The following is a 16,461-nucleotide window of genomic DNA, read 5'->3' as shown; positions in this document are numbered from 1 at the left end:
TGAGCGGATCAGAGAAATATCCGGAACTTGAACTCGGCGACAAAGGGATAGCCTCGTCGATGAGTTGTGTGGCGGATTCGTCGACGAAGACGCCGCCTTGTCGACGAGTTGGACTTGGTCAAAGGCCCTGTAAATATCCGTCTTGAGTTGCTTAAGAGCTAAGTTTCTCCCAAAAGCTCTCTCTTTCTATCTAAGATTTTTCACCATTCGTCGTCCGTTTCCGAAAATGGAGGGTACTGCATGGATCAGAAGAGGAAACTCTACAATTTTAGCAGATCGAATCGTTGTTTTGGAGATTTTCAGGTTTTCCCAAAAATCGAGGTAGGGATCTGATTTCAATTTTTATTGGATATTTTGATAGTATTCGAAAATATAGTAAGGTTATCTTCTGTGGTTTTAGGTTTCCAGGATCTCGGGTTGTCAGTTTGGATCGTTTTCGTATGAAGTTTCGTTTTGAGTTTAAGGTAAGGGGAATTTGATTACAACAGTAATTTTTGGAAAACTAAACCGCTAAAAAACTAGTTTATACTTATATGTATGATTTAACTACTTAGTTGCTAAATTTTACAGAGTAGAAATGCCGATTTTACGATTTTGGTAAAAACGAGGATTTTGGTGTATGATCTCCAAATCTTACGAAAATCACTTATTTGCATTTATATTGTAATAAGAGATGCTTGAATCCTTTACTTTTCCTTTCAAATGATGTTTACTGAATTTATATCATTTAGTGGATTTTTGGACTAAACTCGTGTGATATATGTTGAAATGGAAATGTATGAATATTCTATACTATTGATATATATTATGGGAACGGAGTTCCAATTTTTTATACTGAGAATGTGGAAAACGGAGGCCGGTGATACACCGAACTGTATTTGTGAAAAGGGGTAAACCAACTGGATAGGCGCCGGTTTGAACCCGATGTGATTATTTGAATTTGTGAAAATACCGGAATTGCACAAGTTACTATATTTTGTTATAAATTGTATATATGATAAATGGAACCACAACTTGCTACTATAGGAGTTGAAAGATACTCCAATGCAAGAAGTTGAAAAAACTTCATTAATGGAGTTGAAAAATACTCCCAATAGTAGGGAATTCCTTAGCTGGAAGGGTACAGTGCAACCATTCATGTTTAAAATCATTTTGGGTACATAGGTAGTCGGCTAGCAGGTGTAATGAAACCACTGGTAAAATAATAAACCAGATGGGGGCAGTCAGACTATATATAGATACTTGACATATGCCAGCACGAACAAAGCATTGTTGGAGATATCAGTGCACAACCCGTGCCACGGGGTAAATAGGTAAAACATGTATGACAAGCTGGTAGTTGTTCTAATATTCATATGCATGATTTAAATACTTAATGTGTAGATAAATGTTATATGAAACCGTATTATAAACAAATGTTTTAAACGTATGAGTTTGTATGAAAATGTGTATATATGCAGTCACACACTGTTGTAACACTTTCTTCCTTACTGAGAGGTGTCTCACCCTATCATACAACCTTTGTTTTTAGGTCCATCAAGTACGTCGGTCCTAGTAGCTAAAGGAACCGGGGAGTTTATTTTTGGTTAGCTTACGTAAGCATTTGAATCTTGTATTAAACCTAGATGAAAGTCCTTTTTGGAGGGTTGTAATAACATGATTTATTCCATGTCTTGTTTTATGTAATTATGGATATATTAGTAAACTTTGGTATAAGACTAATAGAAATCTCAATGGATGTTTATGTTTTTCCGCGACATTTACATCGAAATTATGTATGATTTATACTCGTATGTCCTTAGTTAGGGCAGGTTGTTTACATATCTTGAACACGTACAAGTATTATGTATGAATGAGTGACACCTGAGTCCGCTTGAAGGGCCAGGTCATTATAGATGTAGCACAGTAGGGTTATCGCATATGCTTCTAGGCAGCCTAAAGAATATGAGAAAAACTATCCTGTGCATGATTTAGAACTAGTTGCAGTGGTGTACGCTTTGAAGATTTGGAGGCATTATCTGTATGGAGGGAAATGTGAAATCTTTACGAACCACAAAAGTTTAAAACATTTCTTCACTCAGAAAGAGCTAAATATGAGGCAAAGAAGATGGCTGGAACTTATTAAGGATTATGACTGCACTATTGGCTACCATTCAGGGAAAGAAAAACGTAGTGGCTGATGCTTTGAGCCGAAAGTTAGTGGGAGCAGTATTATCACCAATGGAGATTTAGCACTCTATTTTGATGGATTTTGAGAGATTAGGCATAGAGTTGATAGAGGATGATCACCAGTCATTCATTGCTAACCTGATCATTCAGCCTACATTGCAAGAAAGGATTAAAGTTGGCCAGAATTTTGACCCAGAGTTAGCGGAGTTGATAGAGAAAGTGCAAGACGAACAGGAAGAAGATTTCATCATATCAAATGAGGGAGCCTTGCGGCTCCATACCATACTATGTGTTCCTAAAAACGCCGAGATCAGGAGAACTATATTGGAGGAGGCTCACAGATCCCTATACATCGAACATCCAGGTAGTACTAAAATGTATCGGGATCTACGAGAATCCTTTTGGTGGAGCGGCATGAAGAAGGATATTGCTAAATTTGTAAAGTAGTGTTTGACGTGCTAGCAGATAAAGGCTGAGCACTAGGGACCCGCGGGGCAGTTGCAGCCACTCTTTATTCTAGAGTGGAAATGGGATCACGTCTCTATGGATTTTGTTAATAGGCTACCACCAGTGTGACATGGGTTGAATGCTATTTGGGTGATCGTTGATCGTCTGACGAAAAATGCTCATTTCATCCCTACTAAAATCAGCTATTCCCTGGACAGACTGGCATAAATATATGTTCAGGAAATAGTTTGCGTCCATGATGTATCGGTATCCATAGTCTCAGACTGAGATCCCCAGTTTACTTCATGATTTTGGAAAAGCTTTTTGGAGACTATGGGAACACAGTTAGCATTCAACACTACTTTTCACCCTCAGACGGATGGTTAGATTGAGAGGATAATCCAGATATTAGGGGATATGCTTCGTGCATGCGTGCTAGATTTTGGGGGTAGCTGGACCAAGTTTATGCCATTGGTTGAGTTTGCTTACAATAACAGCTATCAGGCCAGCATCAGCATGACACCTTATGAGGCGCTTTATGGTAGGAGGTGTCGTTCTCCTCTTTTATGGGATGAAGTAGGCGAGAGGAGAGTTTTGGGTCCGGAAATGGTGTAGAAGGCGTAAATTAAAGTCCGTTTAATTAAAGAAAGAATTAGTACAACTCAGAGTCGCCAGAAGTGCTATGCAGACACTCACTGTCGGGAGTTAGAATTTGATGTATGGGATCAAGTCTTCCTGAAGATAACTCATTTAAGAGGGGTTATGAGGTTTGGGAAGAAGGACAAGCTGAGCCCTAGGTACATTGACCCTTTTGAGATACTTAAGAGAGTGGGGTCAATACCTTATATGCTAGCTTTGCCACCAGATTTGTCTAGAATACACGACGTATTCCATATTACCATGCTGAGGAAATATGTCCCAGACCCGTCCCATATAATCAATTATGCAGAGATAGAACTTAAAGATTCACTAGCCTATGAGGAAGCACAGTACATATCTTAGAATGAAAGGCACATGAATTGCGTACCAAGGAAATTTAGCTGGTGAAAGTTTTGTGGGGAAACCATGCTATAGAAGAAGCTTCATGGGAGCTTGAGGAAGAAATTATACAGAAGTACCCATACTTATTTAATGAATTATAGTATTAGTCAGTGTTGTTTAGGTAAAGAGAAAGTTTATTTAGTGTAAAGTGATATAAATATATGGTTGTATTTTAGATTATAGGATAGGTAATGTTTCGATTTTGGGAGAATTTTCTTTTATGGGTATATTTGTAATCTCCTAGGACCTTGAATGTAACCACGGTATTCCTCCGCCACAAGTGAGGGTAATTAATAAAATAAGTAGCCAATTTTCTTCAGAGAGTGGTGTGTGGTATAGATAGTAAATTTTGAGGACAAAATTTTATAAAGAGGGGAGAATGTAGAGACTTGGAGAATTTATAGTAATTAAATAATAAGAAAAGAAAAGAAAGAAAGGGAAATTTCACAAAAGGGATAAAGTCTTGTCGACGAACGCGGAGCGTTCATCGACAAATCGTCTTCTTGGGCTCGTCGACATGGACGCGTGTCTCGTCAATGAGAATTTATCGAGAGGTTGTCCTTAGGGCCTGAATTTTGTTGACGAGGGCACCGTCTTCGTCAACAAATCGCCTCTGTTGACTCGTCGACGAGGTGACATGGCTCATCAACAAGGCCACGTGGCTAGCCACCTATAAATATGAAGAAAATGAGTTTTTAGCGGAAAATTTCTCTCTCTCTCTCTCTCTCTCTCTCTCTCTCTCTCTCTCATTTTTTCTCTCTAGAAAATGGTTTCTCCCACTTCTCTCTAGATTTCTAGCTCCGATTCTCCCCGGTTCGATGACCAGAAGCTACCACGGTGATCCTGGGGAGTTTCTCTACAACCTAGTTGGAGCGAAAATTCAATTTGAGCATTTTGGGAACCATCGCAAAATTAGGGTAAGTAGATTTTTAAGTATTTTTAGTATTACCAGTATTATTTGGGGCCATATTTTGTATTCCATGCGGATATACTGGTATTTTGTGGAATAAATTTGGGGTGTTATGTTTTTAGGAATAGGGTGTTTTGGGCCCTATAGTCATAGTTTGAGGACCCTAGCAAGTATATGTTCGAGAGCCCAGTTAAATTATAGTTCAAGAAATTATGAATAGCAATCTCAGGAAATATGGGTGTATTGAATTACTGGAGAATTTGCATATGTAAATGCAGGTTTATGGGGTTGGTACACTAAGAGTACGAGAGTTGAGTAGAGGCTAGCCTCCCAGTCAGATAGGTAAGGGAAAATATGCTATGTTAGAAATTTAAGAAATTACATCAGTAGTATATATGCATTTCGAGGTGAATTCTACAGGGTATAAATTATTTTTATTATTAGAAAATATAGATTTTATTACAAGGTTTTTTTTTTTATTATTTAATTGTGTGGCATGAGTTAATATTGGATTAGTTCAAGAATTATAGAGTTTTCAGAATAACATTATTTTACAGAGTTTTTGCATAGAAACATGTTTTACTACATTTTATAGAATGATGAATTACAATGCATATGTATGTACACATATAATTTATAGACAGGTATTATATAGAAAGATATATTTTGAAGATAGATATTTATGAGACAAATATTTTACAGATATTATACAGATAAATATTTTACAGTATATTAGCAGAAAATATCAATATCCAGTTTTCAGAAAATATGATTTATAGTATTCTTTAGAATGTCATGACTTCAGAATCATAACACTCAGTTATTTAGGTATTCAGTCAGATGTTCGGATTATGCAGATCATTTTAAAGATGTTATGGTTATTAAAAAATCATGGTAAAAACAGTAAGATAATTATAAGTATCAGTACTAAATATTATCAGACCCTGATGAATTATTCAGTCAGATTTAGACAGCAGAGCATGGTACCGTTGCTATTTCAGATCAGAGTGCAACCACATATCTCAGATAATGTATGAGTTACCATCTACCGTGCCTGGAGAGATTGCAGTCTCCCCAGTATTCTGAGTTGAGGAGGCCGTTTGACAAGATAGAGGCTAGTTATCGTGCCTGGAGAGATTGCAGTGGACCGGATTGATGATTGGTAGAGTTTTAGATTGACTTACCTGGTGGGCCAACCAGTGTTAAGTCTTGCCTACGGGCCGCACAATCCTATCATAAGAGGTTAAATCATGACATTCAGTTTTCAGGGTATTATCACAGTTGTTTATATATATATATATATAGATTTACAGTACAACAACAGATTTATTATAATACTAGAATTATGTGTAACTAGAAAACTCAGATATACAGTTGTATTTTAAACTATAATGTATGTGATCTGTATGGTATACTAAACTAACAGTTTTATAATTTCAGTATTATATCAATATATTAAATGTGTAACTCAGTTTCCACACACTAGTAATAGCATATCTTCTTTTACTGAGTGTTGTCTCATCCCAGCGACTTAATATTTTTCAGGTGATCTAGCTAGGCGAGCATATCAGGCTCGCAGGTAAAGAGGTTCTTGCGCTACCCTTTTTGAAGGGTGAATGTTTCCTAGGTGTTGGTTGTTTGGGTAGATCCCAAGGTTTTTGATGGATGTCACTAGGAGTTTTGTAATGTATCTTTTGAGACTTTTTGGATTTCTAGTATTGTAAATATAGTTTACAGTTTTAGATTTACCGCTGCTTAGGAATGTAACGTGAACAGAGTTTTCTCAGTGCTACCTTGGGGCCTGAGATGTTTTTAACAGATAATACAGGGAAATTTACTATATATGTTTAAGTGAAAAAAAAATGGCATGAAAAAGCAGGTTGTTACACAAATTGTTTAAAGGATTTGCGTACTTGTGCACAACTTAAATTGTGACAACCTGTTTAATTTCTATATTATATATATATAATCAATATCACAATTCCAGATTAGCAGATCATAATACACCTGGACCCATGGGTACCAGGGATAAATCTAAATACAACACGGAAGCCTAAGCAGCAGAAAACATACAACCACAATATAATAATACTGAAACATCCATTATATTACCATAACTACCAGAGTCACTATAACAACTATATTTCCATATATATACAACCCAAAAATGAGATCTAGGGACATTTCCCCAAAATCTAACTGTCCCTACAAAACTTACCCTTTAAAAAGGACAGATAACTGCTCTAGATCAGCGGGGCTTTTCCCACTCTCCTATCTGGGGCTCCTAAAAAGTTTATAAAATTTATGGGTGAGACACCTCTTAGTAAGGAAAATAAACTAATACTAGTGTGTGACAACATGAGTATTCGTGTCATACATATACCATACAGACCATATTCAGTAACTGTTTTGTATCTGGGAAAACATACATATCATCAAATCATGGTAGAACATATTGCATTTTCACAAGCTTATTTCATCTCATATAATAATAATAATACAAAACATTCCTAGTAGTTTAGTAGGCTGTTGTCATGTATTACCCCCACATGACTGGGTTGTGTGGCCTGAAGGCAGGACCTGACAATGGTTGGTCGACCACTGTCAAGTCAACAGTACAGTCTGTAAGTCCGATGGGTCTTCCTGACCTAGTCCGTACACCAGGGGCGATCACACACTACTAAAACCACATCGACCATCCAATCTCACACCACTCCGTACAGCGGTGTTAACACATATATCATGATCACGAGGACCATGGACACATAGTAACGGTACCGTGCAAGTGCCAACCTAAACCAAGCCAACCAGGTTCTGATATCATATACATATAATGAAACTGTGATACATAGATATTTCATATCATTAATTTTCACATCAATCATATCATTTTGCATATATACGTATATCATGAAAATCATCGGCCCGTACGCTGGTATTACACATTTTATCATAGCTCGGCCCGTACGCCGAAAAATCATAGCACAACCCGTACGCTGGCAAATCACATCATAGCACAGCCCGTACGGTAGCAAATCACATCATAGCACAGCCCGTACGTTGGCAAATCACATCATAGTACAGCCCGTACGCAAGAAAATCACATCATAGCACGGCCCGTACACCGTAAACATATTAAAAAAAATCTCGACCCATACGCCAGTTTTACACATTATAAAAATCCGTATCATAATCCCATTCTAGAAACAGTATTTCGTAACATTTTATACTCATGCCACACTAACAAATTTTCACATATTCCACATAACATCATTTTCAACAGTATTTTTCCAAATATAATCATATATATGTAAACATATTTACTTTCCTGAAATTAAGTGCTAAATATATATATAAACATTTTCTCAAAAGAATTAGTTTAGTTTATCCCCTTACCTGGTTACTGAGAAAGCCCTCAAAATAATCTAGTTTAACTCCCGTAGGATTTCCTGACTAATACCCTGAAAATAAAAACCCTCAGTATTAAATTTTAGTATTTCCACGTGTATATCATTTTCTATAACTATCGCAAGACCAAATTTGGCTTAAAAAGCCTTACCTCAACTCTGGGATGATTTCCAACTTGCTTTCACCAATGATCCACTCTAGCAGATTTGGAGAGAACCTCCCCAGGAGCATCGTGGTGGCTTCAAATTGTCGATTCGGCGTAAATTTAGCCCAAAATCAAAGAGAGAGAGAGAGAGAGAGAAAACCGAAGGGAGGAGAGAGAGAGAGAGAGAGAGAGAGAGAGAGAGAAAGCGAGAGAGAGAGGAGTTAACTTAATAAGGAAGATAAAAATCGGATTTTTGATATTTATAGAACAGGGAAATTCGCCGATGAGTCACGTCATTCGTCGACGAATCCTTCGCTAATTTCGTCGACGAAATTCAGTCCTCGTCGACAAAATTCAGTCGGCTCAAAACCTCTCTCAGTAATTCTTCATCGACGAAATTCAGTCTTCGTCGACGAATTCTTTGAAGCCCTCGTCGGTGAATATAGGGAATTCGTCGACGAAGTCGACTTCCTCCTTCTGTCACTGTTCCATTTCCCTTCCTCTTTATCTCATTATTATTTGGGTCGTTACATAAATGATTAAATGTCCATGGGGCTTCTAACTTATCTCAGATAGATTGATCCTTTGGGCTCCATCCCCTTTTTGGATAAGTACAATTGAGTATCCATGGGACTTTCAACCCATCTTAGACGACTTCAGCAAAAGATGGACATTGGATTTAAGTGTTTCATGCACAACTTAGATTGGTAGAAAGATTTACGTGCTTGTGCACTACCTTGATTTGAGATGTGGAATATTTATGCGCTTATGTATAGCCTGGACATGAAATGTTAGAAGGATTAGGATTTACGCACTTGTGCACAACTTGGATATGAAACATGAAAAGGATTAGGATTTACATGCTTGTGCAGAACCCGAATATAAATAGTGAAAAGGATTAGACTTTGAGTGCTCATGCACAACCTAGATCAAGTGGAATACGAAAAGGATTTATGTGCTCGTACAAAACTTAGATTGAAGATGTGCTAGAAGTAAAATTTGAGGTGAAGTGGTAGAAGAAAATCAATGAGTCCCTTTTTCAGATCCCCATTTTCAGAGATAATAAGTTGCATGCTTGAGGTCAAATTTTCTCGTTGCTTGCAAACTGATTATTATGCTTGAATGATAGCGGTCAAAATATTGTTATTTCTCATTTTAACCTACTGAGGTTCCTCAAAATCCATTTTTGAACTTAAAATGATTCACTACCTTAAATATCCTTTTGATGTTAGAGACTCGAATTGATGAATTGGAGGTTGCAGATTACAAATATTAATATATTTTTAATTCACAATTTCATTAATAATTATTGTTACAGTCGAAATTTGCCCAAGAGAATTTGGATTAATCACTTCTTCGATCACCTACCAAGGATGGGAGAAAATGGTTTGGGAGACTCGAGATGTACTCTTGGGGATCACTCTAATGCCTAAGTCAAGGAATTTTAAAGGATTGTATAATTGCAAAAGTAAAGGAGTGAGTGATAATTAGATGATAAGAGATGTCTTACCTTCCTCGAGGAGTCCTTTTTATAGTCATTTGAGATACCTCCCTATTGATTTCCTTACTAATGGATCGTAGGGGTTACATTTCAGATATGTTACTAGGGAGTAAATATGGTGTGCTAACCCCTCTACTTTAATTAACGGATGTTACCTTCTTTCCATTAATCCCTTGATGTCTTTTCATTTTTTAGTCATACATTATTTAATGTCGAGCTTAATAATTAGGGTTATTTTTAGCTTATATCAATCGTCCTATCTACTCTCAAGTTTTAAAGTTACCTTTTTTGCTCGAGAGTATATTGTATTTACGATAAGTCCTTTTACTATCACAAGATTCAAATTAAGTCATCAAACATGCTTCTTTGGGTCTCATGAGCGATGCTCATAAGATGGACCAATACTATATCGAGTAGCACCCATTTCTCATTACCTTATGAGTAGTGCTCACCAATGGGCTTGTATTTTTCTAAAAAGTGTTTGTCTTTTACTGCCTCATGAGCGATGCTCATTAGATTGGCATTTTTGGTGTTTTATGAACGGTGTTTATCAGATTGGCCAATTTTTTGTTGAGTAGTATCTATCTCTTATTGCCTAATGAGCGATGCTCATCAAATAGGAATTTTTAGGCTCCATGAGCGGTTATCATTAGATTGGCCAATTTTTTTTCGAGCAATGTTCATCTCTTATTACCTCATGAGCGGTGCTTATCAAATGGACATTGTTGGGCCTTATAAAACGTGTTTATAAATTGGGTCATATTTCGGTGAGTTGTGCTCACTTCTTGTTGCCTTTTTAGTTGTGTTCATCAAGTGGGTGGGCGTCTCCTAGCCTCATGAGTAGTACTTATCATATGGACTGCATTTCAGTAAGTTGTGCTCACTTCTTGTTGCCTCATGAGTTGTGTTCGTCAAGTGGGTATCTTTGGGACTCATGAGCGGTGCTCATCATATGACTTGTATTTCAGTAAGTTGTGCTCACTTCTTGTTGCCACATAAGCTCTACTTATCAAGTGGATGTCTTTGGGCATTAGGAGCAGTGCTCATAAGATAGATCATTTCCCCTAGTCCCCCATCTTGCTTTAAACATATAAAGATATATATATATATATATATATATATATATATATATTATCATATTTTTGAAGTCCTTTTTTTTTTTTTTTTGGTAGAGATGGTTTGGGTTGAATTTGAACAAATGATTGTAAATAAAAAAATGGCTCCTCCAAGAAAAAGATGGTCCAAAGGGATTCATCTTAGGCACAGGACACTCCTCAGACTTAAAAGGAAGCACCTCCCCTATCCTTTACTATTGCTACTAAGGGCTCTTGTTTACATAATTCGGTAGTTCCTGGCATGGCCCTTCAACATGTAGTTTTCTCAAAAGATTCTCACAAGACAAAGATAATGCTTCCTGAGGCTTTGGGGTCTACTACTCGTCATGCTACATATCGAGTATGATCTATTATGTGCTTCCTTCTTATGATGATAACCTCTTCCAGGTTAATATACTTCTGAGCTCGTACCATCAATTATCTCATATTAACTAAGGTTTCTTTCCTAAGGAATTCAAGAAATCGCTAGGCTAGTGGGTTGTTGTCAAAGTGGCTACTGCGACTCCATGATCTAAGTTTCTACCTTCTAAGGTTGCATTAACAAAGCAACGCATAAATTCCTTCAACATTTCCCTCTCTCCTTAAATAAGGTTCATATGGCGGGCTGAAGTTTTCGCCATTTTTCGATTGTTGATGAAATGTCCTATAAATTGCTACTTCATCTCAGAAAAGGACTTGACCAAGCCAAGCTTTAAAGTTTGGTAACATGCCCTTGCGTTTCCTTTCAAAATTGTTGTAAATGCTAGGCACATAACTGCGTCAAGTGTACCTTACAATTGCATCAACATTTTGAAGGCATCGAGGTGGTCTAAAGGATCTTTCAACCCATCAGACATTTTGAACTTTCTACGCAAAGGAATCTCCATTACTTCCTTGGTGAACGGGGAATCTAAGGACTTGGCTGAAGTTTCCCTTTCCCTCCCCATGGGTTGGCTGCAAACTTCCTTCATCATCTTTTCTAGTTACTAAATTTTCCTAAATTTTTCCTCAAGCTCCTAGGATTGTTGTTCATCAATACCCACAATGTTGGAATCTTCTATTTATTTATTTTTTGTCTGGTCTGATACTTTCAAAGTTGCTTCCTATGGAACCATTTTGCCTTTATGTGCTGCTTTTGCTTGAGCAGCCTTTGGGTCATGTTCTACATGATTTTTTTTTTATTGTTGTTGTATGATCATGCTAAACATATCTTCCACCTTCTTTTCAAAGTTAAAAAAATTGTCTAATGGCATGCTTTGTGATGATTTGTCTACTAGTAGGAAATGAATCGATTAGGGTGATTGATCCTTAGCAACAGGTCCTGATATGGAGTTGTGTGATGTGATCATGGTCAAGATCAAAGATAAAAATCTTTTGACTCCCATAGACGGCATCAACTATTGCTACCAAATTTTGTTTAGGAGAATATGGATTAATCATGACATTGATCACTTGCCAAGGATGAGAGAAAAATGCCTTAGAGGACCTAGGGTATACTCTTAGGGATCACTTAGATGCCTAAGTTAGAAAATTTTAAAAAAATTATATGATCACTACAGTAAAGGAGTGAGTTCAAGTGAAATGACATGAGATGAGATGCCTTACCTACCTCAGGGGTCCTTTTCATAGTTATTGTGGATACCTCCTATTGATTTCCCTACTAATGGATCACAAGGGCTACATTTCAAATGTGTTACTAGGAAGTAAAATTTGGTGTGCTAACTCCTCACTTTAGTTAATGGACATTACACCCCTTGCTATTAATCCCTTGAAATCTTTTCATTTTTTCATCTTACATTAGTTAATACTGAACTTAATGTCAAGGTCTCTTTTAGGTTATATAAATTATTTTAATTATTTATAATTAAAATTTAAATATTTCTATTAAATAAAATAATAATATTGTTATTAATTAATTAACAATAATCTTATTATTAATGTATATTTATGACATGTGATTATTACATTAGTTTACGTTAAAAATTTATAGTTTATGTAATGTTAATTTAAATTTGTAGATAGTTCTTTTCATATATTCCAAAATTTAATTATATTTTATTAATAATTAATAGGTGTTATAATGCATAATAAAATACTATATAGTTAATTTTTAATTAATAATTTAATTTGTAATTATGTTAACTGTTATTTTTAAATAATATTTAAATATTTTTATTAAATAAAAATAATATGATATTAATTTTTGATTAACAATAATGTTATAATGTATTTTTAAATTATAGAATAACCACTAAATTTTCTTGTATTCACAAAATTTATTCTCCTCGCAAAAATACCATTTATAACTAATTTATCTTAAATTATTTTTCAAAATTTACTTAAATACTTCTCAAAAAAGTGGTTATAGAGAAATACATTTAATAATAAGTGTTTGTTATAGAATAAATCGAATGTAACTTTTTTTTAATTTATAAAAATGCTTATTTTAAGTGATAAGTTTTATAATTATTTTTTTAAAGTGCTCCTAATTAGGGGCTGAATGTTTTCTGAAACGACGCCGTTTTAAGTAACGCTTTGTCCGCCCAAGGTAGCTAACGAAGAGGATTTTCAGTTTGTTACATACTGTGTCTCCAATCCGCCCTCCCACGTGGCAGCTTAAGGTGGCAGTATAACAGCCAGGCAAATCACAGAGACCAGTAACCTTCCTTCCCTATCCCTTACCAAGAGACAGCCAGAAAACAGAGAGGGAGACTGACAGAGTAGAACAGGGTCATACACTGTGAAAGAGAGAGAGAGGGAGAGAGAACATTGTGACGGTAATGGAGAGGAACCCGAGATTTTGAAGGAGAAGGTGAAAGCGCCAGTGATGATGGAGTGTCTCGGAGCTCGAAACTTCGCAGCAATGGCGGTTTTTTCTCCCTGCGTCGCACGCTGGTCGCGAAGGAGGAGGAGCCTCATTACAGTGAAGCACACCCGTGCGATGTACGGACAAGGTTCGTGTGTAAGGTCTCTCCGAGCCAGGGCCGGCGCACGCAACGAGAGTTGCGTCGACGTGAAGGAATGTTTCGCCGACGAGGAAGATTACATAAAGGCCGGCGGTTCTGAGCTTCTCTTTGTTCAAATGCAGCAGAACAAAGCCATGGAGAAACAGTCTAAACTCGCAGATAAGGTGACTCTTTTGTTTCTTGATCAAGTCTCCGACGAGCCTAATTTGTGGAAGCTAATTATGGGTTAATAGCACCAGGAATGCCTTAACTATCACCAAAGTTGCGCTTTGATTCCCAAACTTTATTTATTGTACTATTTTAGTTCAAAAGCATCCAACTTATTACAAGGTTGTCCTGAATTCCACATATGTAACGAAAATGATTTTTATTCCACTGATTTTGCCTCTTAGTCAGAGCTTAATCGACAAAGAAGATTAAAAAAATAGCAATGCTATACACAGATAGTGGCAGAACTAGGACCTTAGAACAGTGGGAGGATTACATTGTAATTTTTTTTTTCTTTTAAGTAAAATCGATATAAAAGTATTTTTTACATTATCTTTGATAGATTTTATGTTTTGGAATTATGCATCGTTGGAATGTAGAAATTAATGCTATTATCAGCATTTTTGTTTCTTTCAGTATCCATGATTAAGCAACCGTTCTTTGAACTATATCTTTTTCAATTAGATAATGCTATTAAATATTCTAAAAATTGATGGCTATTAGTCTATTACAGGCTTACATTAGTCTATTACAGGCTACTATTTAAAAGTTTCGAAAATATGTAAAAAGTATAAATAAACTATGAAAACCATGTAAAAACATGAATAAACTACGAAACTGTAAGTTTTAATTAAAAATAATTTTAGTGCAGAGTTTATTATGTTCTTAAAGTGACCCACAATTAATTAATTGAGAGGGTGCATTATATAAAAAAGTGTTTAAAATTAGATTAGAAAAATAAACAACTATAAGTTTATAAGATATTTGTAAACTGAGTGGCGGCGAGTGCCGGTACCGTAATATGTGGCTTTGTCATGAGCTATACATACGCACTTTCATCTGCTATTTTTTTTGGCTCACTGATGTGGCTTTCTATCATGGGTTGCTAATTCCTTAAAAAAAAGATTTTTTTTTTTTGAAAAAAAAAAATGTGACTTTATAACTGATGGGCATAGCACATATCAATGGCCACATCAGTGAGACTTTGAGTACAGATTTGGAGCATAACTAATATGTTTCTTCAAAGTATACTCAGTGCATGCAAAATTCTCTGCATTGTAACATTTTCAAACCAATAGTACATGTGTGTTCCTTGCATACACAACCTTTGGGTGCTTTCAAGCATGTGCATGTTGGTGCTTTTTTCTTACTAGGCATTAACTAGGATGTTAAATTAGGATAAAACTCTAAATTTTGTTACATGTGTACAATCTTGGACCACATTGCAATTAGTCATGTTGTTTGGAATTGCTAGTGCAACAAATTAAAGTTCGGAGACCAAAGTACAACTTTGGTGGTAATTCAAGGACCATCACTGCTTTTTACAATTAATTTATTGATAACCGTGCTTTGGCTTTGTATTTTATGTAGTAAGCCACTCATTAGATCATGTACATGATGCTGCAAATATGGATTTGCAGGATTAGCGAGACTGAGAGTGTATGTATGAAGAGGTTCTCTAATTTGCAGAAAGCAGATGCTAAGTTGCAAAGCATAAGTGTGGAACTGGAATAAGAATAAATTATTGATCCACTGGTTTGTTGATAAAATTCAGATCAAATGGTAGCTAAAAACAACTTATTTATCTTTGTATAACTCGGTTTGAGCATTACAAAGCAACAAACTTCACATTTTAATTCATTTTGAAGCCCAAAAGTGCTCATTGAATATGTAGTTATCTTGATTAAGAAAAACCCAAGTTGCTATTGAATTCTTTTTATTAAACTTGTGCCTATTTTTCTACGGTTCTTGCACTGCTGAGGGAAGTGACTTGACAAGAAGATAACTGCTCTAGTAAAGTATAAAATAGTGCCATCTTGCCATTATTGGTTGCTTTTGTAGGTTTGGTGATATTAGGTGAATTTTATCCCTTTCAACTTGAAAAATTTGTCCTAAGCAAAATTAGAGAAGTTCTTTTTGACTATTTATTATATCCCTCAAGGGGTGAATTTTATGCAGCATTTAGTAATCAAATCATTTGCAAAAAGCATCAGCATAGAAATTGCCATCTATCAAATTCTTGTTGCTTATTTCGCAATCATCAAGCTTTCTCTGTCTTTTTTGTTTTACATCCCTCTAAACAAGAATCATTCTTCACATAATCACATGATATCGTTTCATCTAGTGCTAATGAGAGAGTTTCTGTAACTGCACTGGGGTAGTCGCAAGGTCCACTGGACATGAAACTAGTTGGCATGGACCCCTAGAAATTCAGAATTTTTGGTTCTACTGTGACGTTTCCCCTATTTTTAACAGCTTCACAAAAATTATCCCTAGCACATTTTTGTTTATTATTCAGGGGTTGGTCTATCACAGCAATTTGATGAAATTTATCATGATAACTTTGCTTCTGAACCAACTTTATATAGGTGAAAATATTTGTACTTTTCAATGCTAAAGCGGTTGCATCTTCCCTGAGGAGATCGCATTCAATCCATATTTTGAACCTTTCCTCTACTTATATTCTCTCTCAAGTAAATTTGTTTTTTCTTCTTAACATACCAATCTAATAGTAGATTGCAATTATTATTTCGACATTCAATGTATTTACTCATAATTTCATATATAAAATT

At 35.8% G+C, this 16,461-nt stretch overlaps 1 protein-coding gene across 8 annotated transcripts in view; it reads left to right on the top strand.

Moving 5' to 3' along the window:
• Positions 1 to 13,362: 13,362 nt before the first annotated feature.
• LOC131158118 (lycopene epsilon cyclase, chloroplastic) overlaps positions 13,363 to 16,461 on the top strand; it is a 40,948-nt gene continuing 37,849 nt past the window's right edge. For 4 of the 8 annotated variants that reach the window (XM_058112736.1, XM_058112738.1, XM_058112734.1 and 1 more), the window contains exon 1: positions 13,383 to 13,845. In XM_058112736.1, the coding sequence (XP_057968719.1) occupies positions 13,543 to 13,845 (303 nt within the window). In that variant the 5' untranslated portion in view covers positions 13,383 to 13,542. Of the gene's footprint in view, positions 13,846 to 16,461 lie in introns of all 8 variants that reach the window. The other 4 variants (XM_058112740.1, XM_058112739.1, XM_058112732.1 and 1 more) reach the window with 2 other exon arrangements.

This window comes from Malania oleifera, chromosome 6 (assembly GCF_029873635.1).
Source record: "Malania oleifera isolate guangnan ecotype guangnan chromosome 6, ASM2987363v1, whole genome shotgun sequence".
Taxonomy (NCBI): Eukaryota; Viridiplantae; Streptophyta; class Magnoliopsida; order Santalales; family Ximeniaceae; genus Malania; species Malania oleifera.
Note: the sequence above shows the minus strand (reverse complement) of the source record. Positions and strands in the feature narration are given on the sequence as shown.